Source organism: Theobroma cacao, chromosome 9 (genome assembly GCF_053813885.1).
Source record: "Theobroma cacao isolate CCN51 chromosome 9, ASM5381388v1, whole genome shotgun sequence".
Classification (NCBI taxonomy): domain Eukaryota; kingdom Viridiplantae; phylum Streptophyta; class Magnoliopsida; order Malvales; family Malvaceae; genus Theobroma; species Theobroma cacao.
The window spans coordinates 1748053-1760412 of record NC_142647.1 but is presented as its reverse complement, the minus strand read 5'-3'; the positions used below and the strand labels follow the sequence as shown (position 1 = coordinate 1760412).

At 32.3% G+C, this 12360-nt stretch overlaps 1 protein-coding gene across 1 annotated transcript; it reads left to right on the top strand.

The window, feature by feature from the left end:
• The first annotated feature begins 7414 nt into the window (after positions 1 to 7414).
• Positions 7415 to 12020, top strand: LOC18587881 (two-component response regulator ARR18-like). Its single transcript, XM_007011921.3, has 6 exons — positions 7415 to 8039; positions 8431 to 8583; positions 8834 to 9226; positions 9335 to 9411; positions 9883 to 11148; positions 11738 to 12020. The coding sequence occupies exons 1-6, from the start codon at positions 7892 to 7894 to the stop codon at positions 11810 to 11812; spliced, it is 2112 nt and encodes a 703-aa protein (XP_007011983.3). The 5' UTR covers positions 7415 to 7891; the 3' UTR covers positions 11813 to 12020.
• Positions 12021 to 12360: the final 340 nt, after the last annotated feature.

The window sequence follows — 12360 nt, the reverse complement described above, 5'->3', positions numbered from 1 at the left end:
CAAAGGTTTTTTTTTTTTTTTTTACTATTTTTTTGTGTAGTTGGGCAAAGTTTAAGAGTCAATTGGCTAAACAAATATGTTTGTTAAGAAAAAGAACAAAAAAAAAAAAGGTTTTTATTCTTTAATAAATTTGAACTGGGTCTTTGGTTTTAGTTTTCCTTTTTAAGTGTTCATCCATGAACAACAAAATGACAGCTACCTAGCTAGATATGCAATATCTACATCCCAAAGGTACACATGCCAAACTGCCCATTGATATCTCAACAATTTTAAACAGGATTTTAAAGGGCCTTTCAATAATATTATATATATATATATATATTTTTTATAACCAGCTATCAACGTCTCAATGTTACACACGGTTCTTCAAAAGATGTAGATTGAGATGTTTCAATCTTATATCGGACATATAGGAGGTCTTGAGATGTTGTGGCTTTTGCATACTCTATCGAATAATCTTTTTAGAGAAAAAGTAATGATTTCGTTGTTGGTGATATTAAAACAAACTCGATTTTGACTTAATTCACCTCAAAATACTTTTAGAGAGAAGGGTTGTTTGTTAACCTTTAGGGAAAAGGTAATGTCCCCAACCTAATCATTTTATTTTTAACGGTATTAACAAAATTCTAAAAAAAAACTCAAAAGGTGAATATATTTCGTTTTAAGGAAATTCCAGTTTTTTTTTTATTTATTTACCTAAATGAAATGCCAGCTTTCCCACTTTTAAGGAAAAACAAATTGTTGTTAGTGAAAGCTTACATGGGTAGTTCATAATCCTCACATGGCTAAGCATTAAAAAAAAAAACCCAACGTTAATTACTTTATTATAAGGTTTATAAACATTATACTGATGCTACATTGAGATGGAAGCTCCTAGGAAGCCTCCCGGGACAGAATATTCTTGTGGAGACAATATTTATTGGGCAGATCCAACAATATAAGGTTAGAGTGAGATATTTATTTTTAAATTCCTATTTTTAATCAAACATATGACATGTTTTTAGTAGAAAATTTTGATGAAAATGACATAATAAACAATAGTAAAATGCATTGTTTGGTTCTTTTTTAAGCTATGAGGCTTAGGCTTTATTTAGGCTGAGTTGTTTTCCTAACTATTAACACTAGCATGAAAGATTTCTCTTTGTTCATGAATTGAAAAAATGTTTTTATTTAATTTTTTATGATTTTGGTATTGATAGACAATCGAGAATTAAGAATCAGTAATTAGTGATTATGAATTCTAATTCTGTAACGTATACAAGATAAGGACAATTAGTATTAAATATTACTGTAATTACATTTTCATTAGGTTAATGATGAAAAAGTTACATGAAATTTATGAGTGAGTAAAGGTTAAAAATTGCTTTATGGGTATCACAAACTTTATCCTCCCAAATAGACCATAGATAGTCAACAAAAGAAAGAACCAAAAGCAGCACAAAGTGTGCGAGAAATTCCTACACCAGGGAACATGGAAGTTTGGAAACATATGCAAACAAAAAGAGAAAGCAAAAACAATAGAATCTCCAACATCAATGAATACAAATAAGGGGATAAAAAATAAGAAGAGGCAAAACGGCTAAAAAGTCTTGACAGACCAAAATAAGACATAGTCATGATAAAAGGGAAGGGAACATAACATGTTTAATGGGGGATTCATGTCTCCAACTGCAAGTATTTGAAATAAGAAATTGGTGTCAAAACCCCCCAAATCAGCAAATGAAGCTTCAAACCAAGCAATGGGTACCCTTCAGATATCAGCAATGGGAGGTGTCTGCAGGTAGCTTAATTATAATTGTTTGATTAGTTGGGTGTGAAGCTTGTTGGCTGTTTTCCATCTGTATTATGTGGAATGAATCTTTTTTGTTTCCTTAAGAAACCCATGTGAGAATCCTTTTGAAATAATATATACAAAGAGTACTTTCCACTTTGAAAAAAGAAACCCTTTGTTTAAACGTTAAAACTCTCACTATCATCCACTAAGTTGGAGAGAGAGAGAGAGAGAGAGAGTTAGCCAAAATCCTTATGCATGATCACCAACTTCTCAAACTTTTATGAAGCCAAAACCATTATTATATATTGAAATTTCTAGCCACATGGATTTCATTTCTCCAATAAAAGAGCTTTCCCTCCACAGCAATGTAATGGGCATTCAAGTGTTTGATGATTTGTTCACATAATCCACTTTTTCCCCACCAAACAAGTTAGTTTAAAGTTCACCTTTCTTTTTGTTTTTCTTTTACTAATTAATGGTTCTTGTTATGTTATATATGCTGATTCTAATTTGGAAAATGATAGATATGAATTGAGAGTTGAAGATTTTGGGATATTCCATTCCATCCCAGTAAACTTCAAGCTTTTGTTAGGCTTGAAGTTGTAGTATTCATTTAAGATACATAGTGTTGGACTATTTGGTATACCTGTACCCATATTTAAAAATAATAATTTTTTTTAATCATATGTTCCGCGAAACAGTTTCTAAATTATAAAATTTACGAGAAATTTAATTTCGATCTTATTAAAAAGAGACATTAGGATAATTAACTTTGTGGGGATCATTATCAGGGCCATACTACATATATGAAGTGCATCACCACTCATGTGGACCACTAGAATGCTTTATTCATTGTTTGATTAAAGTGAATTGAAAACCAAAATCTGTCTCATAGTTTTTGCTTTTACAAATCTCACAAGCCTCCCATTGGACAGCTTGGAATTATATCCATGCTGTTGAAAGACTAATTAAAAAAATAAGAGGTGGAGTCTGATTACTCAGGGGACTGGGGCCAAGCTTGTTCAATGAAATTGAGTCTAAGTGTGATTCAGACCACCCCCCTCCCTTCCCTAATCCCATCATAAAATCATGTTCCTGGCTCTGAATCAACTCCCTCAACCTCATGGTTTACACCTTTTATCAACTTGGTGTCCATACCATGTTGTTAAACTTACTTCTAATTTTCATCATGATAGTTGATTAAACACCCATTGTTACTTTTTAAATAGATATTGGTATGAATAATGTCACGCGTTTCAAAAAAAAGTAGATAAGATATTTCAATTTCAAATCAGACAAGTAAAAAAATTTTTGAAAGTTTTATAAGCATTATACTGCATATCCTATCAAATTAATCTTTTGAAAAAAGAATGATGATTTCATCACAAAATAACATTAAATTAAACCCAAACTAATCGCGTCAAATATTTCAAAACAAGTATTTAACTCTCGGGATATGAATCCCATTTCCACGAGCAAATAACTTGTCACTTTCTTCTTTCTTTCCCCCTTACTTTCCATGCTTTCAATCATCAAGTCAAACAGCAGCCCCTCACTTCCTAAATTGGAGGCTAATCCAACCACCATATATATCTAAATTACACTGTTTCCGTTTGATTCCGAATTGCCCCTGATACATATCCCGAATGGGGTTGGAGAGTTTTTGGAAGGTGATCAACAAAGCCAAATGAACAGTGACTTTGAAAGAAAGAATAGACCACATGGGGCTCAAAAAATATGTTCCATCAAAGGTAGCATTGCTGTATTTAGCTGGATGGCAACCAAATTTTGTCAAGGATCTTGGGTCATGGACATTAAAGTATTAATTAATCATTAAGCAACTTGCTTGAATCACATAACACATGTCTCACCTTGTTGGCTCTAAATACTTTTATTAGCTAGATGGCATCTAACTATGGATTGTTAATTATGATGATATGACCTTTAATTTTTCATTACCATTCTTAAGCTATGATTTTTATTTTATTTTATTAACTTGAGGTGATTTGAAGTTCACATGAAATAGATCATGTTTGTCCCAAACTCCCAATACTTGCATAGTCCCACTAGGTAAATAAATCACTCATTTCACTTCCTAACAATAACCTTATGTTAAACTCAAGATCTATAATTAGATGTAAAATCTTATATAAACAAACTATTATTCTCTATACATCATTAAAATAAATTTAACTTTATGACAAAAGATTATGTATAACTTAAAGTCACTCAAATTAGAATTTCACACCTCATTTTGTTAATTTTGAAGCACTCGAATTGCTCAAATTCAATTTAAATTTAATTACTCATATCTTCCCTAAATTCAGTTAAAAATCAACTTTTAATACTCGAACACAATTATTAACACGCATAAGAAATTCAAACTTGACATATTAAATTATAAATAACATGAGTTTCTTTAACAAACTCGATTAAAACTTGAAGTAAAATAAAAAAAATTAAATTAATTTTTATGTATATTATTAATAAAAATTAAATTAATAAATTAAAATTAACTCATAAAAAATAATTTAAAGTGAAAATTATATTCTAATTAATTAATTAATTAATTACAAAACATCATAATCCTGTATGAACGAGTGTAATAGCATCAAATTCTATGGTACTTAATCTTATCCCCAGCCGAAATGCGAAAGGGAGAGAAGCAACGGCAGGGGGGGTCAAAGCGTAAAAGGCAATCCAGTAGGTGCGGGTGCAGTTTTGCTTGACAAATACATATGATGGTGGAGCCCACAAAGTTCCGAATACCCAGCAAGTCCCTATCTCTGATATCCTGCGACCGACGTGTCGTTATCAAAAAAGGCTGCATTTCATTCTGGGTTCTGGACTCTGGAATCTAGCATGGGTCCCATCTTTAGACCGTCTAGCCAATGGGAAGATGAAACGTGGAGGTGTCGGCCTTTAAAAGCCGGACTGGCCCTGTCTTACCCACGATAGAGCCCAAAAATTAAAAATAAGAAAAAAGTGTACTTCTCTTTGGTACTTTTCGTCTGGGGACGCGCTGACCTACTCCCCTTTCTTACTCTCCTTTTTTATTGCGTGGGAATCAACCCCCTTCTTTGAATTTTACTATAAATTTGATATTTAAATGTTGAAATATGGGATTTTAATTAGAGGGTTGGATGAATATTTCATAAACGAATATTATTATATATTATTAATCTCATCAATCCAATTAAATAAGATTATAATATTTTATAATCAAATTTAAATATTGTTTTGATAATAAAATTATTATTTGAACACAATTATAAATAATGACACGATATTAGAGTATAAAATCACATATTTATAATATTCGAATATTCAATCAAATAATAAAGTTTCGGATTTAAGTATTTCAGAAATAATAAATACTTTGTTAGAATTTTTTATTTTCGGGTAAAATTCAGCAATGGTATTTTCTTGAATTAGTGAAAGCCAAAATAATTTTAATTCAAAGGAGTGTTTAAATCTAATGCTTGAAAAATGAGAAAAAGTCAACGATCATATTTAAAATAAAATAAAAGCACATGAGAAAAATGAAAGAAAAAAAAATAGAATTAATGAATGCACATGTTGAAATTGTATTTCGCGGATGCAACTTTTTATATCTTTTGCTATAACATTTTGAGTGCTATTACTGTCATACGCGTAATTACAACCTTATATTATAAGGAAAATGGATTATTTCAACACCATTTTTTTAATATTTTTTCCTTGAAAATAAATAAAAAATATGAAATGATTGGGGAGTGAGTGGAAAACGAGGAAACAGGGTGAATAAACAAAACCAATCAATAAAATGATTTGAAAAACGTGCAATGTATTCAGACCTAAAATATATTATTTTTTAAAATGATTATCAATTTATGATGATATTGATAAAATATATTGTCCCCACAACTTCTACTAATTATTTAAAAATTATTTAGTAACAAAAATATTTAGGGAGATAGAGTAGCTAGGGCGGGAGAGAGTTACATAATGAGCTAGATCACTGACTATGAGGCTAAACAAATGAATGTGATCATGATTAGCCAATAACAAAAATCAAGCAGCAAAACAACACACATTTCTACTATATTGATTGTGTGAAGAATTTGGTTTTTTTTTTATGATATTTTTTTCTATTTAACTTTATTTGAATTTTAAAAAGATTAAAATCTGATTTTTCATGTTAATTTATTGATTAAAATTTTTAAAAAATAACATGTTGAAGTCAAAAAGAGAATCTGATTTTTTTAATAATTTTTGTCTAAAATTTAAGTCTTAAAGATTAAAACTCATAAAAAAATAATTTATTATGTTTCAATTGAAAATAAATAAATAAATAAATTTTTAATAATTTGATGAAAGAACTGTATCGTTTCGTATCGTACTCATGTTGTGCGATACTTTATTAAAACGATAAAATATATCGATAGGTATTATTTTTCATTAATATTATAACGGATTGTATAGTACGTAACGTATATCATATAATATTGATAACTATGAGTATAGCAAGCCATTAGAGAATAATTGTGTATTCATTTAATTTAGTAGATATAACTTATACTTAAATCGAATATTCAGATACAATACTTTGTAGAGTTTCTAAATTTTTTACATGATTATAGAAATTGATTTAGCTTGGGACAATTATCAATGGCAAAAAATGAAAGCATTTTTGTGCATGGATTCTCATTTTACTATAAGCAATGTTGCATCCTTGATTAATTTGAAGAGGTTTAATTTGGATACACAACTTTAAAATAAAATCGAAAATTCTTTTTGAAGGATTTATATTTGATGTATTATGAGTATATAACGAATTGACAAAATTTGATTTTAGATGCAATGGTAGTTACTATTTTTCGAATGCTTTGATTATAAAATGACAATTATACATTTGATAAACTTCTTCAGATACTACAAAAATGAAGGACCAAACTGTCTTTTAACGAGCTTAAGTTTAAACATGGAAATTCTTGAAGCAAATCATGGGACTATTAAAGGAAATAATTTAAGCCAAAAAGGTTATAACTAGCTTCCCAAAATAAGGCCAATTAGTATTTAAAGATACTAAATAATTATCATAATAATTAGTTTAGATTTTCTTGCTGACCATCTTTAGTAAATATAGCCCTCTTTTGTAATTAATTTTTAAAATTTAAAATTTGAAATATTTAAAAGTCTAGCTAAAGAAATAAATCCAGACTTAAACATGAAAAATTATGTTAAAGGAAATAATTATATCATTTTTCTCATTTTTATTCCTAAATTTTGTTTGATTTATTTTTAAATAAAGTATAATTATTCATTAAAAATGTAAAATAGTCCATATCGATTTTTTTATTATTAATTATTTACATCAAAATGTTATGAAATAATTAACATCGATCCTTCTTGACCAAAAAGGTTAAAAGACTGCATAAGGAAGGATTACCTTTAAAAAGGTTTATATTAGACACAAATAGACATTAATATTTTATTCGTTTTAGCTAAATCTAAAAGCACGGTCGAGATTTCATAATTGATCGAATCATGCGGCAGAAATGGTAAGGTCTATTTATGGTGGATTTGATAACGTTTCCACGATATTATTTCTTTGGAAAAATAGGGTTGCAAAAAAATATAGAAATAAATAAATAATAAAATAAAAAAAGGATGCTCTGTTCAGTTGACAAGAAAAAGCTAAAGACAAATACAGAGGAGAGAGAGAGAGAATTGAAACAGAAACTTAAAAAAAAAAAAAAAACACAAAACAGACCGAGAAAGAGAAAGGACGAGAGTGTTGCACCCAAAAGATTAAAAGAAGAAAAGGTTTCTGTTTGTTTGGAGGGTTGAAACATCTCAGCTCTGTTTTGGCTATCAACATCATTGTCCCTTTGTACAGCTTTTACTTGCAAAGCTCTCTCCTTTTTTCACGGTTTCAGGCTTCCAATTCTCTCTCACTCTCAATCGTTGTCTTCGTACTTTTTTTTATATAATTTTTTTGCTTTTTAGGGGTTTTGGCTATCTGGGTTTATTTTGAAGTTTTGATCAACAGTGGATAAACTTACAAAGATTGAAAACTTTTATTCTGTGATCTCTGTTTTCTTACCTGGGTGGTTTCAATTGCTTATTTTATCAATGGCTGTGGAGGAGAAAATGGGTGGTTCTAATGGTGAAGATGGCGGCAAGGACTGGTTTCCACTTGGTATGCGTGTTTTAGCAGTTGATGATGACCCTATTTGCCTCAAAGTTTTGGAAAATCTGCTTCGTAAATGTCAATATCACGGTTAGTTGTTTCTCTTTCTTTTTTTTTTTCTTTTGAATTCTCGTGAAATTATCATTTTTTTTTTGCTAAAAGTTTTATTTTGAATTAGAAATTCACTCTGATAAGTTATCTGTTTACCGTTCTGTTGTTCTCAAGCTTTAATTCAAGGTTTCGTTTTTGTTCTAAAAAAAATGTTGCTTAAATTGTTTTGATGTGTCTTCTCTTTGGGTTTATGGTGTGGTTGGTTTAGATACTATTTCTGTCAGGGAGATCTGTCTATTGTGCTTTGCAGTGTGAATTTGATTTGGATCTTTATAATTGTAGTATGCAAGTTTTGACTCTTAACATTGTTAGGACCTGGAGGCTTCCTTTTGACATGTCATTTATGGTTTTTTTTTTTGTTTGTGTGCAGTTACTACCACCAATCAGGCAATTACAGCCCTCAAAATGTTGAGGGAAAACAGAAACAAATATGACTTGGTTATCAGTGATGTTAATATGCCTGATATGGATGGCTTTAAGCTTCTTGAGCTTGTGGGGCTTGAAATGGACCTACCTGTAATCAGTAAGCATTTACCCTTTTTCCATTTATAGCACTGGATGATACTCATTTGTTTTTGCTTTTCCCCCCTTTTTCCTTTGAATTATTTGTGGAATGAATGAATTTTCTTTTTGTGACTCTTCATTCCCTTTAAAGGTTCAAGTTTAGTAATTTTCTAAAATTGTAATTATTCTAGGTTTGCTAAATTGAGCAAAAGATTATAATTGTTTCAGAATTTATTTAACATAATTTCTTTCTTCTTAATGAATTCCAGTGTTGTCAGCTCACAGTGATACCAAGCTTGTAATGAAGGGGATTACCCATGGTGCTTGTGACTACTTATTGAAGCCTGTTCGCATTGAGGAGCTAAAAAACATATGGCAACATGTGGTTAGAAGAAAGAAAACTGACTCTAAGGATCAAATTAAGGCCCCAAATCAAGATAAGGCTCGGGCAGGAAATGGAGAATTCGGTCAAACATCAACAGGCAGTTCTGACCAAAAGGTCAATAAGAAGCGAAAGGACCAAAGTGAAGATGAGGAAGAAGAGGGTGAAGATAATGGACATGAGAATGATGACCCTTCAACTCAGAAGAAGCCTCGAGTTGTTTGGTCTGTAGAGCTGCATAGGAAGTTTGTTGCAGCTGTCAACCAATTGGGTCTTGACAGTGAGTTTTCTGATGTTGAGATTAGTGTCTTATATTTCTGACACAGTAATCCTCATGCCCAACTGCATTTCTAATTTTAGTTTCCCTTTTCTTTTTATTCAAATGCAGAGGCCGTTCCAAAGAAAATTCTGGACCTGATGAATGTTGAAGGACTTACAAGGGAAAATGTAGCAAGCCATCTACAGGTAAGCCACTTTCCTCTGTTCTTTACCATCTGCATTATAGATTCTTATATATTGCCCTTGGAACAATTATCAATTATTAGTATACATGTTAAGGTTATAAGTATGCATGGGATCTAGTTAAGAGGTTGCTGGTTCTGAAGAAAATTGGATACTCTATTGAGAATAGCTGAATAAAATACAATAGCAAATCTGGTAAGTGAAAAAGCTTCACTTACCATAGGCTCGTTATTGTCTCCTATTTAATTGGCTGTACTAGTTTATAAGAGAGAGAGTTTCTTTACTGTTCTACTCCATTGTAAGATCAACTCATAGTTTGTGAATTTATTGCAACTCCAATTCAAGCTGGTAAGAGCTAGGCTGGACCATACACTGGGAAAAATTCAGGCACTTGAATCAGGACCTCTTATAAAAATGTGCAGTGACTGGGTACTTGTCACTTCTTTAGGTTTAATGTCTTATGATGTCTTGCAGAAATATAGGCTTTACCTGAAACGACTCAGCAGTGTTGCAACTCAGCAAGCAAACATGGCTGCTGCATTAGGCAGTAAAGATCCCTCTTACTTGCGCATGAGTTCACTAGATGGCTTTGGAGATTTTCGCACATTGACTGGACCTGGAAGGCTTTCGAGTGCTTCTCTATCCTCGTACCAACCGGCTGGAATGTTTGGTAGACTGAACTCCTCAGCTGCTTTAAGCCTACGTGGGATTTCTTCTGGTGTCATTCAACAGGGACATTCTCAAACCTTGAACAATTCTATCAATGGTCTTGGGAAGATTCAGCCAGCTGTGTTGCCTGCAAACCAAAATCAAAATGGAACTTTGTTTCAAGGGATCCCAACCTCAATAGAGCTCAACCAGCTGTCACAGAACAAGTCCACTAACCACTTTGGAGAATTTAATCGTGTTAATGATCCAAATGTTTTTGGTGTTGCCACTAACTTCTCTGATGCCAGAGTGCCAGGTGGTAGCTCAAGCAATTCTCTATCTACTGCCTCAGGCAACCCTTTGTTGTTACAAGCAAACACACAACAGACACACGCTAGTGGTTCATTTGGAAATCAATCATCTCATGGTGTGGCATCACTGAATCAGGAATCATTTGACATGGGTGTTCGTGGTTCTTCTAATTTTCTTGATCATGGTAGATGCAGTGAAAACTGGCAGGGCGCAGTTCAATTATCCAGTTTCCCATCAAGTTCATTGTCAACAAGTGAAGCTTTCAATCACGAGCAGTTGCCACCTAATAATTTGCAGGAAAATCTCTCTTGGACGAGCTCTCATGTTAGTAACAGCCCTATTGATCTTTCTTCTTCCATGGCAAATTCAGCACGTTTGGATGACTCTAGAGGAGACATGCAGTGCCAAGTTGGCCTAAATAATAATGTTATCCAGAATATGGGTTACACGGCAAAGCAACAGTGGGGAGACCGCAGACATGATTACAATGGAAATTTAAATAATTCATTTAGCAGGCTGGACTCCCTCATTTCTGCAAGTGGTGCTATGATGGACCAAAGTAATGCCGTCACCAGTAAAAGGACTGATGTCTCTTTGTTCAGTCAGTTAAGTGGTGATGCTCCTTATGTTGTTCAGCACCCTGAGGGTGAGAAATCAGCTTTTGACGCAAAATTGAGGTCCAATGAGGACTATCTCTTCGAGCAGACAAAGCCACAAAGTGGTTTCAGTCAAAATAATTTTGAATCCTTGGAGGATATAATGAGTTCCATGATCAAACAGGTATGACAAGAGAACTTCCTTTGCCTCAGTAGTTTCATTTTTGATGTTTTCGTTTTCTTGTCCGTGTCATAGTCTAAATTGGGTGTTGAATGTGAGACTCTATAAAGCACGGTAAGCACAATAGTTAGGAGTACGAAGTTTGGCATAGATTAGATACAGATATAGAGCTTATATTGCCTTGACAAGTATTACGCTCCTTCCCCATGCTTATATTTTCCTTCTCCATTAGTTAACTATAACAATTAGTGCCAAATGGTGAAAATCGTGCATTCTTAAAAATTGTGAAAATGTTCATTTCTCTACATGACAAGTTAGATACATGATAAGTTTTTGAGTCTCTAGAAGTACAAGGGATGGCATTCTTGCTATCCCAGGATCTAACTAGCAGTAATTGGCATTTGGAAAAGTAAGTGAGGACTAATTTGTCTCTGGTTAAGACTATTTAATTTCCTTGAAAATGTAGGAAAAATTATTGTGACTGAACCTGGTTTACTTTTAGCCTTGGTTAGGTAATCCTTTTGTATTTGTTAAATATATACTTATTCTTTATGAGCATAGATTCTTTAAATTGACTGTATCTGAGATGCAGGGACCAAATAATGAGACAGCGTTGATGGATGGGGAATTTGGGTTTGATGCATACCCCCTTGGGTCATGTATATGAGACAGTTGATGCTGATTCTTGAACAAAAGACGGTGACAATGGCATAAGTCTACCTCTCTTTATGAGAGTCTGTATCATTATGTAATTTATTCTCTATTGCTACATTTGATTTCTGGTTGAAATTGATGACAGCATCCTTTTTGGAATTCTTTCTCCATGTCCTTTTTCCCCATTGATGGAATAGTAGCTTGAGAAATTGACACTTTCAGTCTTTCTTAGTTCCTAGTTTCATTTGTATCTCGCTTCTCATAATTTTATTTGAAGGTAGTAGCTGTAAGGAAAAAAAAAGGGGCGTCTAAACCATCATTTGAAAATTCAAATTTTCAGTGTTTCACCAGGGAAGAAATATTTTCGATATTTAAATTGTTTAGATGGAAGCCCTGCACGTGTGCATTGAAAGGCTACATTGCTTTGCTATTGCCTCTTATCATTAAGATTAGCATTGGAGGTGTGCTTGAAGGGTTTATCTGCTTTTCTTGATTTGGATTGGTGTTAATTTTTTCCTTGATAGTTTGATACTTATTTTTTCTTGGGATCACTTGGTTTCA

Coding starts and splice junctions, on each gene's coding strand:
- LOC18587881 (XM_007011921.3), top strand. CDS start 7,892: ATGGCTGTGGAGGAGAAAATGGGTGGTTCTAATGGTGAAGATGGCGGC. Junction 9,227..9,334: donor CAACCAATTGGGTCTTGACA/GTGAGTTTTCTG, acceptor ATTCAAATGCAG/AGGCCGTTCCAAAGAAAATT. Junction 9,412..9,882: donor ATGTAGCAAGCCATCTACAG/GTAAGCCACTTT, acceptor GATGTCTTGCAG/AAATATAGGCTTTACCTGAA.